Source organism: Cydia strobilella, chromosome 27 (genome assembly GCF_947568885.1).
Source record: "Cydia strobilella chromosome 27, ilCydStro3.1, whole genome shotgun sequence".
Lineage (NCBI taxonomy): Eukaryota > Metazoa > Arthropoda > Insecta > Lepidoptera > Tortricidae > Cydia > Cydia strobilella.
The window spans coordinates 7651086-7678143 of NC_086067.1; the positions used below are offsets into that span (position 1 = coordinate 7651086).

The 27058-nt window shown below is 38.5% G+C and overlaps 1 protein-coding gene across 1 annotated transcript in view; it reads left to right on the forward strand.

Moving 5' to 3' along the window:
- Positions 1-11910: 11910 nt before the first annotated feature.
- The window catches only part of LOC134753597 (serine/threonine-protein kinase par-1), a 50899-nt gene continuing 35751 nt past the window's right edge, over positions 11911-27058 (forward strand). Inside the window, exons 1-4 of the mRNA XM_063689520.1 lie at positions 11911-12431; positions 24890-25006; positions 26289-26352; positions 26615-26769. Coding sequence (XP_063545590.1) covers positions 12282-12431; positions 24890-25006; positions 26289-26352; positions 26615-26769 — 486 coding nt within the window. The 5' untranslated portion in view covers positions 11911-12281. The remainder of the gene's footprint in view (positions 12432-24889; positions 25007-26288; positions 26353-26614; positions 26770-27058) is intronic.

Genomic DNA, 27058 nt, shown 5'->3' on the forward strand with positions numbered 1-27058 from the left:
GCCTGTGTCGCGGCAATAACATTATTATTATTATTAATTCATATAAAACCATTACACAGTTACATTTATACTATAAAAATGCGCCAAACTGGAGTAACCAGTTTGTTGGCGCGCCGCGCTCAACTCTTACTTAATTAATTGTTAAAATATTATGATATGAGGAGGTTATCAATTCGGTTGTATGTTTTTTTTTTTTTTAATGTTTGTTACTCCATAACTCCGTCATTTCTGGACCGATTTTGAAAATTCTTTTTTTGATTGTAAGTATATACATACAGATTGGTCCCGTTTTGGTCAAAACGCAGTTCTGATGATGGGATCCATGAGGAATCGAGGGAACTCCTCAAATGTGAAAGGCATACATATAGTGATTTTTGTATTTTCATCAACAAATCCAGCATTTACATTTAAAGAAGTGACATTTGATGAAGTGGAACTGCTGATGATGATCAGAATGGAACTCTTCAATGACGCATAGTTCACGTTTGGCGATTTGTCCTCTTCGTTATGATTGGTAAGCAAGTTAGGTTTTCAAGACACATTTTTGTCAAGCTCGAGTTCTGATGATGGGATCCATGAGGAATCGAGGGAACTCCTCAAATGTGAAAGGCATACATACAATAGTGATTTTTGTATTTTCATCAACAAATCCAGCATTTCCATTTAAAAAAGTGACATTTGATGAAGTGCAGCTGCTGATGATGATCAGAAATATCAGAATGGAACTCTTTAACGACGCATAGTTCACGTTTGACGATTTGTCCTCTTCGTTATGATTGGTAAGCAAGTTAGGTTTTCAAGACACATTTTTGTCAAGCTCGAGTTCTGATGATGGGATCCATGAGGAATTGAGGGAACTCCTCAAATGAGAAAGGCATACATATAGTGATTTTTGTATTTTCATCAACAAATCCAGCTTTTACATAAAAAAGTGACATTTGATGAAGTGGAACTGCTGATGATGATCAGAATGGAACTCTTCAACGACACATAGTTCACGTTTGGCGATTTATTCTCTTCGTTATGGACCCAACCCCAAACTTGGACCTGGACTTTTTTTTGAACTGCGATCCTCACAGAACCGAACTGCTATCAGAAAAGTGGGTTAGGTTAGGTTAGAACTGTGACCCTTACAGAAACGAAATGCTATCAGAACATTGGGTTAGGTTAGGTTAGAACTATGACCCTTATAGAAACGACATGCTACTAGAAACGTGAGTGGTTTTACCTCATTTTAGTTAGGCAAGAGATGCTGTCTTTTTCATTTCATTGTCTGGAGTGCACCATCAACAATAAGTAACCTTTCAACGGCATCCCCCATTGAAGTCGGTCTTAATCTTTATTGCACAAAAGAAAATACAAACGTACAAAAGGCGGACTTGATGCTACAAGGCATTATCTGCCAGTCAACCTTCAGTTGACTAGCCACGATTTTATAATTTTAATAACAAAACTTCCGTGAGACACAGACATATTGAACATGTCGAGCGTTTTTCGACTTAAAATACGTGAAATACTTTATAAGTTGCCACTTCCACGCGTTGCACCGGCATTTTGCCACGGCTCATGGGAGCCTGGGGTCCGCTTGGCACTATAAGTTGCCACTATAAATTGCCAAATATCGCGCCAACCAACGGTTGCGCGCGCCTGCATTTTTTGCACGCTCGGAAGAGTCGGAAGTCCCTAATTTGACGTCTGCCGTCGTATACGACCGATATTATGGAACGACACCCGCCGCCAACGCAACGTTTGAACACAAAAGAGGTTAACACTTCCGCTTCGTGACATTTGTCAAATTTTAAAAAGGTTGGCAGTTAGTTTTTTTACCTGAAGCCATTGTTTTCATGATAAATACTGCGCTGCAGACTTCAGTATCGAAATAATATCTGGGAGACCGAGCTTTGCTCGGAAAACATATAAAAAAACTTAATATAATGCGCGTTTTCCCAGAGATAAAACCTAGCTAGATCGATTTTTCGCCCCCGAAAACCCCCATATAGCAAATTTCATCGAAATCGTTAGAGCCGTTTCCGAGATCCCCGAAATAAATATAGATAGATATATACATACAAGAAATGCTCGTTAAGATAAGCTTATACGATGACACATGATTTTTGAAACGAATTATGAGTAGTGGAAATAATAATTAGTTTGTAAGCATTATCGTGTACTTTTATTATTGTTTTATTATGTACCTATGTTCAAACTTTTGGAATAAACTTCTTTTAAATTAATTTTTAACAAGCAGAAACGTCTGCGATCGATGCTATTAAGCTTAGAATAAATTTAAAAGTGGAAAAATTACTGCCTTGGGTGAGACTTGAAGTCACGCAAGGCAATAATTTTTCCACTTTAAAATTTATTCTAAGCTTAATAACCTTCTTTTATTATTATTATTATAAATAGGCCTTCAATCACGGTTAGAATATACTGTTTCACGGAAATCAGTTGAACAATTTATCAGTTGAGTCCGCAGCAAGCTCGGCCGAATTTCACCTTCCCATACAAAGTAGTTTCGCTCTCATTTTAAAACTAGGGTAAACTTGCATTATTTGAAAGAAAGAAAGAAAGAAAATACATTTATTTGACGCCACAACATAGTACATAAAAAATAAAGAAAAGCATGCAGACAAAAAAACATTTGGACGCCAAAAAGGATCCCCACTCAGCATAGTGCCGCGGCAAACCGTGGCGCTGGTTTTCTGTGGGGACCTGGCTTAATCTAAAGATAATGGCGACACGTACGCCAACGACACACAAATAAAATTTACATTGACATAAAAATACAAACATTATTAAACAGAAAATTATGACAAACAGAATATTAATAACCGCCTTTTTTAAATATATTTATAACGAAAGTTACAGAAAAAACCAACACCAGAACGAACTAAACTTAAGACTAAAACTAAAACAAATCATCAAATTGCCGCGGAAATGTAAAAGTGTGTGTGATAAGTGTGCGAGTGAGTGACTGATATGTTACTGTGATGTCTGTAATTGAATTTGTAACAAGTGTGCACGATTTGGTGATACGCCTAATTCGGTGATACAAGTTTTGAATCACGACACCCAGGAAAGCTAGTGAATTAGGGCCTTTTAAGAGGCGCCGAAGCCGTGAGGTCCCATTTAAAAGGCCCTAATTCACTAGCTTTCCTGGGTGTCATGATTCAAAACTTGTATCACCGAATTAGGCGTGTCACCAAATAATGCAAGTTTTTTTTTTTTTTTTATTTATTTATTCACTTTAAATATTCATACAACTTTTGCCAGTATGCCACTATTGTAAACCTCTTTGGTTTATGTAATAGCTTTAGTTTACCCTACATGTTGGATTGTACTGCACATACAATGACAAGAGGTATATCTAATGGCTGTAATTACTTTATATAGCTCCAGCTTATAAAATAAACGAAATAGAGCAAAAACAAGATTTATTTCTGTATCTGGTTTATGTACATTTACAGTGTGGGCGACAGTACCAATTAAACGTTAATCAATTACTTATTTCAACAAATGCAACAAATGGAAGACATACAATTTATTTTTTTGCCCGGGCCGTGTTAATTAGTTGTAGTTTATTATGCAACACGGCCCTTAAGGCAAACTTCAACAATGCTTAGTTTATAATATTGTCTTCGGTTACCGCGATAGTTACTCATGAAATAAAACTATGAAAACGGATTATATCGCGTATATTGAATTTATAATACATCCCGACGTTTCGAACTCTTTACAGCGTTCGTGGTCAACGGGTGACTGAGGAAAAATTAGAAAGTGCAAAAATACCCACATACTGAAATAATGAACAATCATAGACTACAAACTTTAAGGCTGGTTGTACATGCAAAATCGGTTCATAAGGCTTTTAGTATGTGGGTATTTTTGCACTTTGTAATTTTTCCTCAGTCACCCGTTGACCACGAACGCTGTAAAGGGTTCGAAACGTCGGGATGTATTACAAATTCAATATACGCGATATAATCCGTTTTCATAGTTTTATTTTAATGCTTAGTTTGTTTATTTTTATTGTAATATTCCTTATTAGCTAAAATTCTTCTTATTGCTTGCTTATCAAGTCTGCTATGGGGACAGGGAAAAAACATGTATCCCTTTGTCCCTTTTTTTTTTTTTTTTAAGGTAATTAATTCGGTAGCAAATTTTTGACATGGGCGTTCGAGGGGTTAAGGTAGACGTCCCAGTCCTCGTCACTATCCCAGTCGGAGTATCCCTTTGTAACAACCCCCTTAGATATGCTGATATATCATGTTACTGCACAGGTTACTGACTTCTCTATAGGAAAGAGATATGGATCTGAATCCAGCTAACATTTCATTTCGCAAATCATATACTGGATCATTATTGAAGGGGCGCTCTGGACGTTCTCCGAGCAGGCTGGTGGTCCCCAGAAGTATTTCATACCCCGACAGCTTGGATACAGCATAATAATTGTTTATGTCACCTAGTGGGAGGCACTTTTTACAGTAAGTGCCTAAATCTTCATCGGTCGCTCTATCTGGCACTTTTAGTTTTCTAATTTGATCGGACCACCGCACTTTTCCAATTTGATTGGATATAAGCAGAAACTTCTTTCCATTAGATTTTAAATCTATACACCCGCAAGCAAATCCAGGCTTTTGTATGGAGTACCTACAAAGCCTCTTAAGGTAGGGTTGAATTGCCCTGCAATCTCTTTGGAAATTACTTATAAGATTAATTTTGTAATCTGCTTCTATTATCTGATTTGCATTTAATAGTAGATATTTCTCTTTATCCCACTGAGCACCGGGAATTGGGTTATGTTCGTAAAAATACTTTCTGTGTTGTACTGGTGTTGCTGCATTTGATAATAGTTCAACAACTCTTCGTAAATTGCTGAGCAGCAAGTTTTCTGGTCGAGGGACTGCGCCTGCATGATCGGTTACTTCCTTGGCAACTGCAGGAACATAGGTTATGCCTCCATGTTGAACTTTGCCAATCGCATTTATTATATTTAGTATTTGTTTAGGGATCCAGATATCTTGGGCTATGTCTTTTAAGTCTGCATTTCGTTGATACTGGTATGTGTCAGTTACAGAAGCTGGTGTGTACATATACTGTGAGAGTTTGACTTCAAGCAAGCCAAGAGATAATCTATACAATGCATAGATGTCAGGCGTTGGGATTTCATTGTAACTTGACGATGCATAAACAAGTTGGCAAATACTCATACCTATTCCTCTTGTGGTGACAGAAAGTGTTAGTGGTATAGGTGAATGAAGCGACATCGTTAAAGGTCTAGAGTACCTCATACATGTGTCATATATACGATTACCATTCACAACAAATCCATTTACAGTTTCCCGTCTTAAATTGTACAGTGGATCATTACAAGTTAGTTCTGAACACTCTCCAAGCAGCAGGAATATGTCATGAGATGTAACCGACAGCCTCGATAAAGTGTAATAATCATCTGCCTCTATGTAGCCTTCCAGAGAGCAGCTCTTACAGTAAGCACTTGATTCTTTACTCCCTCTATCAGGAACTCTAAGCGTTCCCATTTTACTGGATATAAGAACAGTTTTCTCTCCATCTGATGTTAAGTTTATACGTTCACATGCAAACTCTGGCTTTTTCTTAGAAATTCTATAAAGGCCATCGAGGTAAGTTTGAACTGCATACCAGTCATTTTGGAAATCACTTGCATAACTATCATTATAATCTGCTTTTATAATTTCATCTGCATTTAATAGCACATATTCTTCTTTATTCCACTGAGCACCAGGAATTGGGTTATGTTCGTAAAAATACTTTCTGTGTTCTACTAATGTCTCCGGATTTGATAATAGTTCAACAGCTCTTCGCAAATTGCTTAGCAGCAAGTTTTCTGGTCGAGGAACCGAGTCTACATCCTTGGCGACTACAGGAACGTAGGTTATATCATTATGTTTAACATCACCAACTGCGTTTATTATACATTGTATTTGTTTGGGGACCCGGATGGACTCTGCAACAGTTATCCAGCCTCCTTGCAATACATACCGGTAAGTGTCAGCCGAGCTAAAACAAGTGCTATCCAGTTTGCATTCGAGTAATCCGAGGAACAATCTATACAATGCATAGATATCAGGCACTGGAATTGGACATTCACATTCATCTTCGTCAGATGAATCATCTGAACCATCCGTCGGAAAATATATTGATGACATCTTTACAAGACTGCAAACACTCATTCCTATTCCTCTGGTCGTGATGGGCAAATTAATCCGCTGCGGCAACATGGCTTCAGCGAGATTTGCGAGCGCTGGGTTTTCCTGAACCACTCCATTTTCGAAGTCAACTTCCTGGTTCCTTCTTCTAGGGGGTCTTCGACCTCTACCACGATTAGCAGTTGCCATCAGGACCACTAGTTAACGACAACAAGCAAGAATAGCAAGATATTAAATAATAAAATATTTAAAATAACAATTTCGCCTCGCGAATTACTTATTTTTCAACTGTCAAAATCAAAATGACCGATGACGTTCGTTTCGCCACCGGCAAAGATAGATATAACTCCGTATAAGTTACTCTATGGTCATAATAAATTTTGTAACCCCAGTCATAGAGTAACTTATACTAGAGCGGTACTGTCATAGTAAATTTTGTAACCCCAGTAAATTCACTGCCATCTGTCGACACACTTTAAAACTAAAAATGAAGATTTATAAAAATACGATAGAATGTATTTAAATATAGATAAATGATTTTTTTTATTTGCATTAATTATTTTTATGATTTTGACCCATGTTCTTTCACTGATATGCGTTAAAATTGTTAAATAACAAACGAAACCGTCAACGCCATCTATACGACTGTAGGCCAAAACTAGTAGCGCCCTCTGAACGAGAATCAAATTTTCTTGATTTTCGAGGCCCGTTTTTTCCTTAGACTGTATCCATCTATTACGGAGTTATATCTATCTTTGCCCTAGTAAATTCACTGCCATCTGTCGACACACTTTTAAACTAAAAATAAATATTTATAAAAATACGATAAAATGTATTTAAATATGGATAAATGATATTTTTATTTGCATTAATTATTTTTATATGATTTTGACCCATGTTCTTTCACTGGTATGCGTTAAAATTATAAATAACAAACGAAACAGTCAACGCCCTCTATACGAGTGTAGGCCAAAACTAGTGGCGCCATCTGATCGAGAATCAAATTTTCGTGATTTTCGAGGCACGTTTTTTTCCTTAGACTGTATCCATCTATTACGGAGTTATATCTATCTTTGCTCTGGGGTTACCCTTTTTTCTGAGATTAGGCTTAAAGTGCTGGCAAGCTGGCATCCAGGGCATAAAATTCCATTAAAAAAAACTAAAATCTAACAATTATAGCATGGAGACTGTATAAAGGAGCCAAATCTCTATGTATGAAAAGTGTCCATCATAAAACAGTAATTAGGCGGCGCCACCATACACCGAAATACTACCAAAAATAACCTACGTAATTTGGTCGGGTTATTTGTTGCTGTATATGGTTCATGTTATACTCATGTCCCAGAGCCTAACTAGCGCCACCGGAGAGATTAGGAACTATTATTTAAAGCTTAACGCGGTCACTTTTACAACAATTCTGCCATAAGAGATTGCGATCCTTTCTATACCATCCATAAATAATAGTATAGGAATTGACAGGGCAAGCTATGCTGGCGCCATCTGCTAAATACTTCGACCGGCCAACCCAAAGGGCCAACCCCACGGAGTAAAAGAGGAAGATGGCCGCAAACTTCGGTATTCGCGGTAGACCCCAAGATTTTGTTTGTACACGCAGGCACTCTTTGATTACAATGCCATCTGACGGCGAGTAGTTTAACTACGTAGTTCACAACGATTACCATATTCAGACAGGTTTTATGAATTGCTTGTGAATTGCAAAGTTGTAGGACTTTGTATTTTTAAGGAAAAAACAAAGATGGCACTGTTTACAAGAAAATTAATTTTTCCCCTCACTAGCTCGGAAAGCCGTCTTTTATCCTTTAAAACTAGCGGGGAAAAACGCATTTTATCCACTAGTGGGGAAAGTAATTTGACCTTGGATGGAGCGTGTTTAAGTAGGTTTTGATAGTTTTGACAGATAACAAAACGTAAAACGCTCATAATAATGGTTCGTTCGATATTAATTATCATAAATAAATGGTTTGAGAATTTAATAAAAAATACCAAATTTAGCTTTATTTAATGATTTTAAGTAATACTTAAACCTTAAATTACATAAGAAACATTTGTTTTTTTTAAATGATGTTGAATGTTATTCTGAACGCACAAGTTGAGTCGATGCAATTTCAAAACGCATCGTCAGAAATGTCAACATTGTCAACAAAAATTTTCTCACCGACTGATACGTAAAAATTCACAACTTCCAGAGTTTCTGTTATAATATCGTATTATCGTAAAAAAATTAGTGATTCCAGTGATGAAGATGATCTAACGCCTGTGGATGTTGCACTTTCCTCGCTATAGTGAGGGAAAAAGTTTTGTGTTACACACGGGTGCAAATGTATTTTACTGCTCGTGTGTTGAAACACTCGCTACGCTCAGGATTCTATAGTTGAACCACTCGCTTCGCTCGTGGTTCAACTATAGAATCCTTTCGCTTTCTCGTGTTTCAATTCCACACTCGCGGGTAAAATACAACTTTGCACCCTTGTATAACAAATAACTATATTCAGGGTGAAACATAAAAATATAGGAAACAGCGGTACTACGTAAACGAAATTAATAACTACCTAGGTAGTATGCCCTTGAGGCATTGTACCAAGGCAAGGCGGCATTTCCTCGCTGTATCGCAATGTTGATACGTTGTGCGAGGAAGCCGCCAGCTCTTCGGTCACCAGTTACGTCAACCAGACGCTTCGCGATTTCTGCAAACAACTTGTGCGCGCTGGGACCCCATGGAACTAGAGTTTCAACTCCAAATGGAACGAAATGATACTCTCTAAATAGTAAACTATATATAAAGTAGTTTACTGCCGGCCTGCCGGTAAGTAAGGTTGCCAGAGCTCAACGAGGGTGCGGAGTGTTAGGGTCGGCAACGCGCATGTAACTCCTCTGGAGTTGCAGGCGTACATAGGCACGGAGACTCCTTCCCATTAGGCGGACCGTATGCTTGTTTGCCACCGACGTAGTATAAAAAAAACAACCAAGGGGAAGGGTTCCGTACCATTACGCAAAAAACTGCAAAAAAATCACGTTTGTTGCATGGGAGCTTGGGAGCCCCACTTAAATATTTATTTTATTCTCTTTTTAGTATTAGTTGTTATAGCGGCAACAGGAATACATCATCTGTGAAAATTTCAACTATCACGGTTCATGAGATACAGCCTGGTGACAGACGGAGAGACAGACATACAGCGAAGTCTTAGTAATAGGGTCCCGTTTTTACCCTTTAGGTACGGAACCCTAACAACACTCCACGGATAATTAAGTTACCCACGTCGCTTTTGGACAACTGCGTCACGTGCTTGAATCAATAAATCTGCATAATATTGACCGTTCATTGTGGCCCCAACGGCAAAAAAATCACGTGATTTTTTTGCCGTTTTATAGATGCTTCGTGCGCGAGTCCGATTCGCCCTTGGCCGGTTTATTTTTATTTTTATTATAATTTTTTTTTATCTTACAATCTGACAAGCTTACAATCTTACACAATATGAATTAATATTAATAAAACACAAGCCAAAAGAGTTTCCACTAGTTAATTAAAGCAGAAAAGCTCAAAGGGAACTTAATGAAATACAAAATGTAAAAAAGTAATTATTCAAAGCAATCAGGCAAACCAAAAGCTATTTAACTTGAATTTTAGCTGAAGCATAAACATATAACTTATCGAGAGAAAAAATAATAATTTTTAAGAAAAAAAAAACTGACTTCAATGGGAGCTGCCGCTGAAAGTTCACTTATTGTTCTTAGATTCCAGACAATGAAATGAAAAAGACAGCATCTTTTGCTTAATTATGTAGAAAAGAAGGTAAACCGACCTACTTTTCTAGTAGCATTTCGTTTTTGTAAGGGTCGCAGTTCTAACCTAACCTACTTTTCCGGTAGCATTTCGTTTCTGTAAAGGTCGCAGTTCTAACCTAACCTAACCTACTTTTCTGATAGCAGTTCTGTTCTGTGAGAATCGCAGTACAAAAGCCACCCACCCACCTAACCCACTTTTCTAGTAGCATTTACGGGTCCGGGTCTGGGTCCGGATCCGAGTCCGGGTCCGTGTCTGGCTGTCCGGGTCCAGGTTTGGGTCAGAGTTCGGTCCGGGTCCGGGTCCGAGTGGTCCGAGTCCGGGTTCAAGTTTGGGTTTGGGTCCATAAGGAAGAGAACAAATCGCCAAACGTGAACTTTGTGTCATTGAAGAGTTCCATTCTGATCATCATCAGCAGTTCCACTTCATCAAATGTCACTTCTTTAAATGTAAATGCTGGATTTGTTGATGAAAATACAAAAATCACTATATGTATGCCTTTCACATTTGAGGAGTTCCCTCGATTCCTCATGGATCCCATCATCAGAACTCGAGCTTGACAAAAATGTTTCTTGAAAACCTAACTTGTTTAACAAACATAAAGAAAAGGACAAATCGCCAAACGTGAACTATGCGTCATTAAAGAGTTCCATTCTGATCATCATCAACGGTTCCACTTCATCAAATGTCACTTTTTAAAATGGAAATGCTGGATTTGTTGATAAAAATACAAAAATCACTATATGTATGCCTTTCACATTTGAGGAGTTCCCTCGATTCCTCATGGATCCCATCATCAGAACTCGAGCTTGACAAAAATGTTTCTTGAAAACCTGACTTGATTAACAAACATAACGAAAAGGACAAATCGCCAAACGTGAACTATGTGTCATTGAAGAGTTCCGTTCTGATCATCATCAGCAGTTCCACTTCATCAAATGTCACTTTTTTAAATGTAAGTGCTTGATTTGTTGATGAAAATACTAAAATCACTATATGTATGCCTTTAACATTTGAGGAGTTCCCTCGATTCCTCATGGATCCCATCATCAGAACTGCTTTTTGACAAAAACGGGACCAATCTGTATGTATATACTTACAATCAAAAAAAGAATTTTCAAAATCGGTCCAAAAATGACGGAGTAACAAACATAAAAAAAAAAAACATACAACCGAATTGAGAACCTCCTCGTTTGAAATCTTGAAATCGGTTAAAAAATAAAAGGTACAATACAATACTTACATAAGTATGCTAGGTAACTACCTAGTCGCACCTATAGTTATTAAATGCTAATTTAGGGTTTTAAAGGACACACCAGTTCACACTTCCCGTGTTGCTAGGCAGGCTCTAAAAGACACTGGTGTTGGAGAAATCCCTATAGTCCAGGTCCAGATATGGCTCCGAGCGACAATTTCCTTTTTTTCAAATTTGAAAAAACGTGGTCGCCGGCCGGTTTGCCGATGACAATCAGATCAAGGCTGCAGAGCCATTTTAAAGCGAAGGAAATAGTTTATTTTTTCGGCGGCATTAAAGCATTGTTTGCTCGAAGCGAAAAGTGCTTATCACTCTATGGGGGACAATATTGAAAAATAAAAACATTTACTTTAATAATCTTTTTTTTTTTCTTGGGCCGCGAACTTTTCAGCCGCCCCTTATCTTTATTGTTTTGTTTTGTTAATCAAATTGGTAACACTATAAAAAAAAAAACAAGAAAACATTTTAAAGAAAGAAAAACACTCGTGAGCTTTGAACTTTAAATGTGCAGTTCGTCCTAAAAATCGATATTCTCTTTGACGTACGACCATTTGAAAATTGGCGCGTATGACGTAAGCAGATATGCGTGACGTCACAGACTGGGCAACAATCGTCTTGCTCCTTCTAGCGCATGAAAAATGAATGGGCGCGAAAGAGATCACTGTAGCGCGTAAATGTTGTGAATCGAGTTATTTTTTTCGTTACTGAGTGATGTTCAAGTACAACTCATAGAAATGATAACAAACAAGCTGATAAGGGCTAAGTGTTGAATAAAGTTAACGTCGTTGATGCTGTCGAGAAGTGTTTATGGTGTGAAATTGACATAAAGTTGTGATTATGTGGCTTGTAGCAAAGTTTGTACAATAAATTAATGTGTTTATTAATGAAATGTGTTGTTACGCACTTGAGCTTCCCTCGGCGGGTGACGTGAGCGGCAGTGCTGCCGCGGTGACAGAAGCTCTAAACTAAACGACAGTAGCCAAAGAATCGCTCGGTACCTCGCGACACCGAGCGATTTTCTTAATTTTCCACGAAAATGGCCAACAGTTTCGAACCAATGGCCAAATCAAAGCATTTCCCGATAGATCAGCTAGTCCGGGTCGGCAATTACAATCTAGAAAAGACAATAGGAACGGGGAATTTTGCGGTGGTAAAACTAGCTACACATGTAATAACGAAATGTAAGGTGCGTATCGTCTCAAAGTGCTCTTTTAGTGTTTAAATTAGTGTTATTACGCTGTTTCAGCTGCTGTTGCTATACATTTGTGCGATGTGAAGTTTAGTGTAAAGTGTTGTGCGCTTGGTTTTTTTCCATCAAGAAAACTTCGTCAGGTTTGACAATCGGAACAGGTTTCCATCCAAAACACTGTCTTTTATACATCGAACCGTGGTTTTTGTTGCTAAAAAACTACGCAACTCGTTTTGCTGGGCCCTTGTTTACTTTTTAATTTTGCTTCTCAGCACCTTTTTGACATGGTTGTTTAACACTGAAATAGTGCAGTTTCTAATCTGTAAAAGTGATATCTTCAAAAAAAGTGTGGGAAATACACAGTTTTTTTCTTATTTGACCTCGCAAACGATCTCAATTATCGTCAATTGACTACTTCAATGTCCTTAGTCAATTATTGTACTGAGTATGCCAGCATTGTGTATCACTTTTACATTTATCTATGGTTGATAAAGAAAAAATCAGAATAACAAACTCCTTATTGTTTTTTTTTTCTAATAAGATTGTAAGATAAGATTGTTATCGGAATGTCAAAAAACATAACCTGCAAATCATTATTGCTTGTCTGAGACTTAATTTACTTGAATGTTTTCCTTAGTAATACTATTATTTATACACATGTATAAACTTTTCTTTCTATGAAATAGATAGTATTGTGACTGGAAAATTAAGTTACCAAAATAAGTCTCAAATTTGTCTATTATTCTGTAAATTGACTTTGATATAGTTAAAGTATGATAGATCGAAATAAATGGTCAGGTTGTGCCTTCAGGAAATTGTCTTAAGCTTGGAAATTTCGACCTATGCCACCGCGTCCGGGTGGCCGAACAGTTCAGGCATCTGTCCGGTAAACGGAGGACACTGGTTCGATTCCAGCCCTGGACACTGCAGGCTTTGGGCATTTTTTCCTTCCTACATGATATTTATTTCGGTCTATAGTTTAAATAGTAGTGTGTCTATTTCAAATAACACAAATTTAAATTTTTTGATAGAAAGTAATTTAGTTTGCTCTTAGAGTAGTATGATAGATTTTTGGAATTACATACCCAATACATCTCACATTTTCGTCATTTTCCGGATAGCCTGAATAGAGTAATAATGACGGGCAAAGTTGAAGGCACGAGACCTCAGGGCCCTCCTCCCACTAGATGGTGTGCTCAAATTACGGCACCTATGCAATTAAAACTGCACGAGGCCATGCGCTTGGCGAGGAACAGAACCCTATGGAGGAACCTGGTCTTCAGCAGAAGGACATGATGTCACGATCCTCAGTATTGTGGGACCGACTGAAGAAGAGACCTCACATTTTACCTTACATTATTTCAAAAGTTTATTATAATACATATAAGTAAATGCAACCTCCAAACAATGTTTAAAGTACTAAATTCACAATCCATCTTAATGTGATAATATTGCGATATAATAATTATAAATGCGAGTCTGTCTATGTGTTCTGAACCAATTTAGTTGAATTTTGGCATAGAGATAGTTTAAATCCCGGAGAAGGACATAGGATATTTTTTATCGCGAAAATCATCCCTTGTTATGTTATGTTATGTTATAGCCTTTGCTTCCATATTCTTTCTAAATGTTTGTTTTTTGTATTTTTTGAGCAAGCTGTTTTATTTGTCTTTATGGATCCCTCTCTGGGTGAAGGCCTCCTCCAGTTTTTTCCAACTTTCTCTATCCTCTCCTGTCTCCATCCAGTGTTTTCCGGCTATTTGGGTAATGTCTTCAGACCAGCGTTTCTTTGGCCTGCCTGTGGGGCGTTTTCCGTGTGGTCCCTTCCATTTTGTGGTTTGTATGGTCCATCTTTTGTCTGTCATGCGGGCTACATGGCCAGCCCAGTTCCATTTAAGTTTGAGAGCATGGGTAAGAATCATCCCTTAAGAGGGTCTAAAGCGGGATGGAAATGAGATAATTCCAATAATGAAAGCCTCAATTTCTGTCCATATGTAGTGGTACTCTATGTTACATAATTAGACATTTAACTTATAGGTATAGACACTTAGCCGTAAGAGACTTGACTGACAGACTGACCAACGTAAATCCCTAGTAGCTAAGGTTATTAGCATTAGCACCTATCTTCATCTTTAGACATACTTTCTTTTATTTCAATCTAGTTTTTAATTCACTAACTGGTCGCCCAAGATACAGGCTATGCCTAGTTTGGGGACCCCTGTTCATACTGTTATAAATGTACTGCTGTATGCGCGCAACCTGGACCTCATGTATACTCCATCTGCAAATTCCCAACATTGTGTGCAAAATAAATATATTTTTCATTTTTTCATTTTCATTTTCAATTAATGAATTGCTTCATAATTTGTGTAAGCAATTAAGCATACATCTACATTTACAAGCATATGTGACGTCTTCAACCAAAAGGTACCACATTGTCGCTTGTTGATAAGGATGATTTCTAATTGAAGCTATATAAATAGCGCCTTTTGATTGAAAAAGGCACATATGCTCAAATTGAATGATTGCCATTACTTTATCCAGGTGCTATTCTTACTGTAGCTGCGGTTACTAAGTCCACACAGACAAAGTCACGGGCAAAAGCTAGTACTATATATAGTGAAGGAAACCATGTCCATTATCTTTTAATTTAGAGTTATGTCCCCATACGGGACATGTCCTTGTTTAAAGCTTGGAGTCCCGGTGTCCAAGCCAGGCTTCTTCTAAGAAATTGATTATGTACTCTACATATCTCTATACCAGGGCTCAGAGCCGGTTTTTTTAAAATCCCAAAATAGCCTAATATTTTTAATTACTTGGAGTACCATACGTAGGACTGAATCATGTATTTAGGTAACAACTTAGTATTATTAGGTTGTCCCATTAAAAATGAAATAATAAACCAAAGAAGGAAACAGAGTAACATTGTTGTTATGAAAAAAAATTGTATTTGTATTTTTTGGGTCTCTATTGTTTCTCATAAAGTTTTAAGTCATAATGTATTGTTTGTTCACATTTTCGTTAGTCATAATTTGGTATTTCTCAGAAACGCGTAACTTTTTAGAATTGCCATAAAACAAACCTAAGTAACCTATCTATAGGATAACCCGAGGAAAATCCTGAAAAGTTAACGGTTTCAGAATTATGACTAATGCTAATGATATTATGAAAATCATTACATTATGACTTTCAATAATTATATCAAACAAAGGGACCCGGTATTATTTGTATGAAGAAAAAATCAGTTCTGATCCTTGCTCCTCACTGTACACTCTCCTGTACTTTCTTACAATATAATTCCTTGGTGTTCAATAGTTGGGACGATTCTGGTTAGAAAATCAAATGTAATAAGTTTTTGGCAAAAATTTCATTTTTAGTACAAGCTATAATCGTTGACTGTATTTTTCTTTCCACATCAAAACAATTCTAGCAACCCCAAACACATGAAACACATTAGGTTGCGTTTTAAGTTGTTTTATCAAAAAGTTCCCATGTCTCCTGTCTCCATCATCAGATCAGCTCCATGTCATCATAATATTGCACTGTCGTCCGATTTAGATAAGTATGCAAAATTTCAGTTCATTCGGAAATCATGACGCGGGTCAAATTAAGCTTCCATGATTTGACCCACAATAACTAACATACTAACAGGGCAAGTTAAATAAAAGCTTATAAAAAGAGGGTCAGAGGTAATTTTTATTTATATTTTTTCAATTACAATTATAAGCTTACAGTAGTACTAATACCAAAACACCTATAATGCTAACAACAGTATTTAACAATACAAATACAAAAATACAAAATACAAAAAAATACAAAAATTCTTTATTTAATAAATTAGCAATATATAATGATTTAAAGGGATGGAGCCGCCCAGTAAGCATAAGAATGCCTGTGTCGGGAGACACCGCTCTTCCCTAACTATGTTTTTACATAGAAACAATAACACGACTAATACAATCAATTCTAAATTTAACATGCTAACTATAAACTATAACTATGTAAATAAAGTAACCTAAACTAAACAAACATATAGATTAATCTAACATTTTAGAATTAACATTTATATTACATTAGGAATTAAAAGAAACACAATTTAAAAAGTTACATGTAGATGTATGAAATAATATGAGCGTAAAGAGAGATCTTTTCTTTGTGTGTGTAAGAGCGTGTGTGGATGTGTGATGTGAGTGTAGGTGTGTATGTGCGTGTGTGTGTGCATAATGTAACAGTATACATTATATCATCATACATTGGGGTTTTTGGTGCGAGAATGTTTTACACTAGCCAATAATAGGTAAAAACCGATACAATTTTAACATTTCTAAGCCCATTTCGAGATTATTCCCACACCAAAAACCCCGAGGTATGTAAATCATATATGTAACAGTAAATCTAATGCACATTTAATACAGCCTGGTGACAGACAGACGGACAGAGGAGTCTTAGTAATAGCAAATATAGATATAACTCCGTAATAGATGGATACAGTCTAAGAAAAAAACGTGCCTCGAAAATCAAGAAAATTTGATTCTCGTTCAGAGGGCGCTACTAGTTTTGGCCTACAGTCGTATAGATGGCGTTGACGGTTTCGTTTGTTATTTAACAATTTTAACGCATATCAGTGAAAGAACATGGGTCAAAATCATAAAAATAATTAATGCAAATAAAAAAAATCATTTATCTATATTTAAATATATTCTATCGTATTTTTATAAATCTTCATTTTTAGTTTTAAAGTGTGTCTCTAGTATAAGTTACTCTAAGGTAATAGGGTCCCATTTTTAGCCTTGGGTACGGAACCCTATTTCTGTTGCTTAAGACTAAAAGTACGGAACCTTCGGTGGGCGAGTCCGACTCGCTTGTCCGGTTTTTTGGGTGTAGCGTCTGCTCTCCATCCATCAACATTCATCCCATGGGCCTCAAACTATCGCCATACCATATTTCATCTAAATCTGTTCATCGGTTTAAGCATGAAGAGGTGACAGACGGACAGGGCTACTTTATTATTTATGATATGTAGTAATAATAAATGGCTTGGCCTCCATGGCCCAAAGAAAATAAACAGCTGGTTCGGCCAATGTCAATAGAAATGTTTTCAAAATCAATATTTGTTCAGATTTTCATGGAAATCTCGTACTTCAAAGCTGCATTTTATAAATATAATCACCAAAGAGAATATATAGGGCAGAGGGGTACTGTCATAGCATAGAGTAACTTATACTAGAGCGGTACTGTCATAGTAAATTTTGTAACCCCAGTAAATTCACTGCCATCTGTCGACACTTTAAAACTAAAAATGAAGATTTATAAAAATACGATAGAATGTATTTAAATATAGATAAATGATTTTTTTTTATTTGCATTAATTATTTTTATGATTTTGACCCATGTTCTTTCACTGATATGCGTTAAAATTGTTAAATAACAAACGAAACCGTCAACGCCATCTATACGACTGTAGGCCAAAACTAGTAGCGCCCTCTGAACGAGAATCAAATTTTCTTGATTTTCGAGGCACGTTTTTTCCTTAGACTGTATCCATCTATTACGGAGTTATATCTATCTTTGGTCATAGTAAATTTTGTAGTCACAGTAAATTTACTGCCATCTATAGACACACGATTAAAACTAAAAATATCAAAAAATGTATATACTATATTAGGGTGGCTAAAAAATAAGTGCATACCCGTTGCCAGGGAGGTTTTGGGATTATACTGAGCAACTTTTACTATGGGACCAACCACGAAATCATGAAAAAAAATTTTACCCTCCCATGTTGTTGTTTGTTATTTTAGCATAGTGTATCCTTTAGGTAGAAACATTTATTTGTAAAAGGATGCTTTATTACTTTATTATATAGGTATATTTTTTCTAAGACTAACTTTAATGTCAAACTTAGGGTAAGCATAGTAAGATAGCAACTTAAGTAGGTGCATAAAATTGTAAAAAAGAGCGCTTTCTCGCCAACAAACTGCATACGCAGTTTGGCGAGTAATTTTGAAATTAATTATGTATATGTGCCTTTGAAAAAAAAATGAAAAAAAAAAAAAAAAAAGAAAATGGACCAGCCAAAGTGTATGAAACAGCCAATTTTTTTTTCGCGATTTCGTGGTTGGTCCCATAGTAAAAGTTGCCAAGTATACTCCCAAAACCTCCCTGGCAACGGGAATGCACTTATTTTTTAGCCACCGCGTATAAAACGAAACCGTCAACGCCATCTAAACGAGAATAGGCCAAAGGTTGGTATTGGTGGTAGCGCCATCTGTGCTAGAATCAAATTTTCTTGATTTCTGAGGCACGTTCTTTCCTTAGGCCAGGATTACACTTGTAAGTTTTACGTTTTACTTACTTAAGTAGGGACACAGCTATACTACAGAATGAGATATGAATATCGTTATCTCATTCTAGCAAATAGCCTTGTCCCTACTTACGTAAGTAAAACTTACAAGTGTAATCCTGGCCTTAGACTATAGTTTATCTATCTTATAGGGAGTTATATAGGTCTTTGATTTCCTCGACCGAATAAGCGGTAGAAAACCAAACAGCTCATGAGTACTTCATAGACATATAATATTACTTTGTAAAGACCGGCCTTAACGAGCACTACGAATGGGGCCGATACATAAGTCAAAATCGCATTTAGTTACACCAGCGCGCTCAGTCGTGTGGTGAATGGCGTAGTGGAAAGCCCGAAATCGCGAGAAAAAAAATGGCTGTTTCCATACACTTTGGCTGGTCCATTTTCAATGGGAGGGTACATTTTTGTTCGCGATTATTGGTTGGTCCCATAGTAAAAGTTGCTCAGTATAATCCCAAAACCTCCCTGGCAACGGGAATGCACATATTCAATGGGAGGGTACATTTTTTTCGCGATTTCGTGGTTGGTCCCATAGTAAAAGTTGCTCAGTATAATCCCAAAACCTCCCTGGCAACGGGAATGCACATAATTTTATGCTACCCTGTATATGTCTGTGCTGTACACATTCCTTCACAACAGAGCACCTAACACGTTGAGTTTAATTCTAAAGGAAACCCTTAAAAGTTAACTTTAAAGTGAAACTCTGCAAACGATATTTTGTTATAAAAGAAGTAGGTACGGCAAGGACCGTCGTTTTATTTTATTTCTTGGTACTTGGATGGTAGTTGTTAGTTTTTTTTTCTAAAAAAAATATGTAAATCATACTAATTGACCGAGCGAAGCAAAGGTCTCCGTTTCAGCGTGGCCAAAAATGCTTTCGTATGTACGTTTTTTTTGTCAATTCAGCGTTTGTTTTTTAGGGTTCCGTACCCAAAGGGTAAAAACGGGACCCTATTACTAAGACTCCTCTGTCCGTCTGTCTGTGTCTGTCACCAGGCTGTATCTCTGTATCTCAGGCTGTAGCTGTAGTCAAAGAGGATATAGAGGATAGAGGAGTACTGTCATAGTAAATTTTGTAGCCACAGTAAATTCACTGCCATCTATCGACACACGATTGAAACTAAAAATTAAAATGGTTAAAAATGACCCCATGTTCTTTCACTGACATGCGTTAAAATTGTTAAAAAACAAACGAAACCGTCAACGCTATCAAAGGTGGTAAAACGTGGTGGCGCCATCTGTGCGAGAATTAAGGTTTCTTGATTTCCGAGGCACGTTTTTTTCTTAGACTGTATCCATCTTTTACGGAGTTACATAAATCTTTGCTGTAGTGTAGTGAACCGAGATAGCTAGACAGTTGAAATTTTCACAGATGATGTATTTCTGTTGCCGCTATAACAACAAATACTAAAAACAGAATAAAATAAATATTTAAGGGCTCTCATACGAACGTGATTTTTATGCCGTTTTTTTACGGAATAATGTAAATGGGGATACGTTCGCCTTTTTTTTTTTTTTTTTTTCAGGAGGGGAAAAATGCAATTACGCATACCACTGGGCGTGGGGACGGACCCGAGTGGTTATGTGGGACTCCTTGTTTTGGGCTAATGGGACCCCAAGTTTACCCACTAAACAACCCCCCCGTCTGCCGCCATTGTGCTGTAGCGGTGGGCTGTAGGAACGCTCGCGCTTTACTTCTACAGCACCACCAGTCTGTGTTTGCGGACCATCGCCTCCGGAGGCCCTTGGTGGCCTCATTTTCCTATGGACCGTATCCAGTACGGTCGCCCTCTCAGGGACCACGTGAGTGAAGGATGGCAGGCGTCCCCGTGCCTGTCATCCTGAGTTCAACCTACGGAGGCAGGCGGCGGTCGTGTGCGACCCGTCTGCGTCGAGCACGCTTGCGGCGCCGAGGGTCGGCCAGAAGGTCTTTACACCTTGCCATGAGCTGTCACTGTCGACCATGGACTTGACCACGGCCGGCAGCGACAAGTCCGGCCCCACTATGGCTATCAGATCAGCCCGCTCTGGGCCCCACACTGGGCACTCCTCTAGGGTATGTTGTGCGGTGTCGACTGCCGCGCCGCATTCATGGCACTCCTCAGTTGGCTCTCTGCCGGCAATTTTGTGCAGATATCTCCCGAAGCAGCCGTGCCCCGAGATAATCTGCACGAGCCGGTAGGTGAGAGCGCCGTGTGGTCGTTCTAGCCATTCGAAAATGACCGGACGAATCGCCTCAATTGTCCGGACGCCCGCACTCGGTCGCTCCAGCCGGTCCACCCACTCATAGGGATAAGTTCGCCTTGTATTTACTGTATTCTGTCTGTGTTATGTACTTGTTTTGTGCAATAAAGTGTAAGTCCGACTCGCACTTGACCGGGTTTTTAAAGTTTTTTTTCTAAAAAATATGTAAATCATACTAATTTGCCGAGCGAAGGTAAGGTCTCCGTTACAGCTTGGGCGAAAATGCTTTCGTATGTATGTGATAGTTGTAATTTTCACAGATGATGTATTTCTGTTACCGCTATAACAACTAATACTAAAAACAGAATAAAATAAATATTACGGTAGGGCTCCCATACAACAAACAAGATTTTTTGCCGTTTTTTGCGTACTGGTACGGAACCCTTCGTGCGCGAGTCCGAATCGCACTTGGCCGGATTAAAGGGTCGGCAACACCAAAGATAGATATAACTCCGTAATAGATGGATACAGTCTAACGAAAAAACGTGCCTCGAAAATCAAGAAAATTTGATTCTCGTTCAGAGGGCGCTACTAGCTTTGGCCTACTGTCGTATAGATGGCGTTGACGGTTTCGTTTGTTATTTGACAATTATAACGCATATCAGTGAAAGAACGGGTCAAAATCATAAAAATTATTAATGCAAATAAAAAAAATCATTTATCCATATTTAAATACATTTTATCGTATTTTTATAAATCTTCATTTTTAGTTTTAAAGTGTGTCGACAGATGGCAGTGAATTTACTGGGGTTACAAAATTTACTATGACAGTACCACTCTAGCATAAGTTACTCTATGGCAACACGCATGTAATACCACTGAAGATGTAGGCGTCTATAGGCCACGGTGACTGCTACGGTGACTATCTGGCGGGCCGTACGCTTGTTTGCCCCTGACGTGGTATTAATAATACAAAGGATAAATATTAGAATACCCTTTATTGGCACACTTCAGTAAAAAGCACAATGTAAGTGTTTTAACCTTATTTATTATTTTATTAAACACAAAACTTTGAATATAATTGAAAGTCGGCCTTAACCCTTCAAGGGATGTCTTCCAGTCGGCCTCGCCCGCTCGCCTTGACCTGTTCGTACGTCTGTGCCGCGGAAGCTCCCAACCTGGCCTTGCCGAGCTTTCGTGTTAGGGCGTGTCTACAGAGGGCCGAATACCAATTCAAGTATTTGTGAACGGGCCCTTAGATTTTTTTTTTCTCTTTTAGTAGCTTATTACATCGATCAGCTTATAGTATGTATACCGTATACCTAGGTATGTAATGTACAGTACTAGGTATGGCTCAAAAATATGTGAACACGACTTTATTGTCTAAGGAGTAAGAGCGTACACATATTTTTGAAACTTGACTTGACTGTAATATCTGAAGTAGTACATACAGTAAAGTAAGAAATGTCTTAGATCACATGTAATTGATTAGGGTGCGTAGCTGACCCTAATATGTGGTAATTTCTATAAAAGGGACCTTATTGTCGATGGCGCTTACGCCATTATAAACGATGCTCTGATATAAACACAATGCCGCGCGACGCTGTGCGGCGTAAGCGCCATCGACAATAAGGTCCCTTTTCATAGAAAATGCCCCATATAACTTGTGTATGTAATGTATGTATGGAATTTAAACTCTATGCGCGTGGTGAATCAATCCTTTGCCGCGCCTCGCTTCGCGTTCTGGTTCTCGTGTAGTTCGCCTACCTAGGTACCACAAGGCGGACACGCTATAATCAAAAATCACTTGCGTTTCTATGTGTGAACGGCACGTCTGTACACGCGGCATGCGTCATTGTGTGAGTAAGTTGCTTAAAAACAGTACTCGAAAGGTCGTCAATCTGCTGTCGCGGGGCGAGGTAATTCGCATCGGGGCGGGGCGGTGCGTGGCCGTTTGTATGATAATACTATTACTTATTCTGTGGTAGTAGCTGCGTTACAGTTCGTACTAACCGGCTCAGTTAAGGTAGAACTAGGTATAACGTGTTTATTAGGTCATGTCTGGTTCTGTAAGGTCTTCGATTGGCCTCGAACCGGACGGGTCAAGGTTTTATAGTGCCAAGGGGTGCGTTTCGTTGCAACCAAACATTTCAGTTATGACTTTTTAGGAACACTGATTTAAACTTTTACGATTTTTACTCATTATTATTCACAACGACGGGACTTAATCGCGTAAAATATATTTTAAATTTCCCTCCGACGTTTCGAGGACGGCGTTGTCCCCGTGGTCTCGGAGACTGGCTAAAGTTGACATCAACATCTAGGCGCGCGAGTTTTTCGAACTACCCGCACTTGGTCTTGTTTATTAACTTGAACGTTTTGCGCACTATGGATGTCACCGGGTCGACACACAACACACAATATTCGATTTTTCGCGCGCCTAGAGGATGTTGATGTCAACATTAGCCAGTCTTTTCCGAGACCACGGGGACAACGCCGTCCTCGAAACGTCGGAGGTAAATTTGAAACTTATTTTACGCGATTAAGTCCCGTCGTTGTGAATAATAATGACTTTTTAGGGTTTCTTACCTCGAAAAAAAGGGAACCCTTATACTCTTTATAGGATTACTCCTGTGTCCGTCTGTCCATTTGAGACTATTTGGAGCATTTTCTATGAAAAGGGACCTTATTGTCGATGGCGCTTACGCCGCACAGCGCCGCGCTTAATTATATTTATTAGATCATCGTTAATAATGGCGTAAGCGCCATCGACAATAAGGTCCCTTTTTATAGAAAATACCACATTTGCTCCGAAACTACTGTAGCCTTACCAGGAGATTAACACTGACATATTTGCTAACGTCTGCGTAACTTTTCCATACATCTTGCTTTCACTTTTATGCCAATACGAGCGAGATGCATAGAAAGTAAGAAGTATGTCAAAGTCAAGTCAAAGTCAAAATATTATTTATTAAATAGGCTTAACAACAAGCACTTTTAAATTGTCAATTTTACAAATATTACCTTAATCTAAATATCAGAGCAATTTATTGATGCAGATGATTATTATTTATAAAAACATTGAATTATTATAGATGTCAAACTTAATAATAAGAATTTCACAAAAGGATCGTCAAACACCAAAATTGTATAAAAAAATACTAGTCTAGAAACTTTCTAGAATAAAAATCTAAATATCAAAAAATACCGATTAATAAGTTACGCATACGCTAGCCTAGCACACTAAGTTAAAATTTGGTACATATAGGTACATATAAGTCTGTGACCCAAATAATGTCTTTACTCTTTGCCAACGTATTTTTGGGCCAAACTACACTGCCCCTAGGTGTTGTAGTTGCCATATGGAAAAATTAAATGTAGTTGTAGTTGCCATATGGAAGAATTAAATGTCCTGATAAAAATCCTGACATCACCCTAAAAATCCTGACATTTCTTGTAGCAGAGATTTGGCGTAGCTTGAACGACGCCGCGGCAGCGCGCTGCGCTCTGCGGTGGGTCATTCCTAAAAATCCTGACATTTGCCAAGTCCGGCCGCAATCCGGACAAAGGATCAAAAATCCTGACATGTCCGGACAAATCTTGGTATGGCAACCCTAACTGCAAGCCAAAAAAAAATTGGTGGTTTTTTTCTAATAATTAGCACTAGTGGCTCCATGAGCTGGAGTCTGGAGACCTCGTGAACATAATTCAAAACCGAATAAATGTATGGCCGCCATTTTGAAAAAAAAAATTGAATCAACGAAAATATCTGTTGAAAACAACTTTGCGACCTGTAGAGAAGAACATCCGGACCGGATACATGAAATCATTCTGAAACGGTCTTAAAGGTCTCAGAAATTAAACCAAGTTAAAATTTCTTTATTTAATTCTTTTTTGTCTTTAATTTCAGGTCGCGATAAAAATAATAGACAAAAGCCGACTGGACGAAGACAATCTGAAGAAGACCTTTAGAGAAATAGCAATCATGAAGAGACTGCGGCACCCACACATAGTCCGATTGTACCAGGTAAGATACCCAGTACGGGGTCGAGATGACCCTGCATCAGGTCAGGCTGTTTGACAATTTGAAGGAGGCCTTTAGAAAAATAGCAATTATAAAGAGACTGCGGCACCCAAACATAGTCCGAGGTAAGATACCCAGTACAGGGTCGGGATGACCCTGCATCAGGTCAGGCTGTGAGACAATCTGAAGGGGGCCTTTAGAGAAATAGCAATTATACAGAGACTGCGGCACCCACACATAGTCCGATTATACCAGGTAAGATACCCAGTACTGGGTCGAGATAACCCTGCATAAGGTCAGGGCGTGTGACAATCTGAAGGGGGCCTTTAGATAAATAGCAATTATAAAGAGACTGCGGCACCCACACATAGTCCGATTATACCAGGTCAGTGACCCAATACCGGGTCGGGATGACCCTGCATCAGGCGATCAGGCCAGACTGTAAGATAACCAGAAGAAGACTTTTAGATAGCAGTTATGAAGAGACTGCGGCAACCACACATTGTCCGATTGTACCAGGTATGTGACCCCGTACCGGGACGGGATGACCCTGCATCAGGTCAGGCTGCAAGACACCTGCAGAAGACCATTAGAGTGAATAGCAATTATAAAGAGACTCCGGGTCGGGATGCTACTGCTTGCAGCTGCCGCAGCAGTACAGCTTGCTGTAGGTTAGACTATGAGACATTCTGAAGGGGGCCTTTAGTTACAGAAATATAAATTATGAAGAGACTGTGGCATCCGCACATTGTCCGGTTGTACACCTGGTAAGCGTCAGTGTAGGGTCAACAAGACCCAGTACTGAGTAGTACCGATGACGGCAGTAGAGGATGTTGCTTCGATTCCAGCCCTGGGCACTGGAGGCCTTGGTCACTTTTTCTTAGTATATGACATTTATTTTAATATATTTAAAAATGTAAGAGCGCTGGTGGCCTAGCGGTAAGAGCGTGCGACTTGCAATCCGGAGGTCGCGGGTTCAAACCCCGGCTCGTACCAATGAGTTTATCGGAACTTATGTACGAAATATCATTTGATATTTACCAGTCGCTTTTCGGTGAAGGAAAACATCGTGAGGAAACCGGACTAATCCCGACAAGGCCTAGTTTCCCCTCTGGGTTGGACGGTCAGATGGCAGTCGCTTTCGTAAAAACTAGTGCCTACGCCAATTCTTGGGATTAGTTGCCAAGCGGACCCCAGGCTCCCATGGAGCCGTGGCAAAATGCCGGGACAACGCGAGGAAGATGATATTTAAAAATGTAATTTACACACTATTTTGTTGTTGTAGGTAATGGAGAGCACACACACGATATACCTAGTAACAGAATACGCTCCGAACGGGGAAATATTCGGTAAGTTGGTGTCAAATGTTTAGTTTTATAGTTGCCCAATATGACACTAGATGTGGCTGTTCTAACGGCTCTCTCTCTATGGTCGGTCCTTCATGTCTGAGCACGAAAAGGGGAAATCTCTTTAAATTGTTTTTAGTTGTATCTATTATTTAGTTGTTTTTAAATCTATTATTTAAAACGTAAACTGTATATTCAGTTTTAATTGCGCAATACTGTAGTTAATAAATAAAATAATTTAATGATGCACATTTTACCCTTCCAGATCACCTAGTATCAAAAGGGCGCATGCCGGAGCCGCAGGCAGCGCGGCTATTTTCACAAATGGTGTCGGCAGTAGGGTACTGCCACGCTCGAGGGGTCGTACACAGAGACCTCAAGGCAGAGAACCTGCTGCTTGACACACACATGAACATCAAGGTACGTGAAACAGCTACACAGAGAGCGGGACAGCAGGTGAGCTAGTATGGCAGTTGGGTAATCATAGATCTAGGGGTCACAGAGAACTCAAGGAGTATCTTCTGCTCGACATACACATGACACATGAACATCAAGGTATTTGAGACAGCTACACAGAGAGCGGGATGGCAGATCAGCTAGTACGGCTGATAAAAGAAACCTTATTATTATTAAAACAAAATCCCATGTTTTTTTAATTCGAGTTGATCGATTGTATGGTTTTTGACAAAAAACTATGTCTTTTAATATT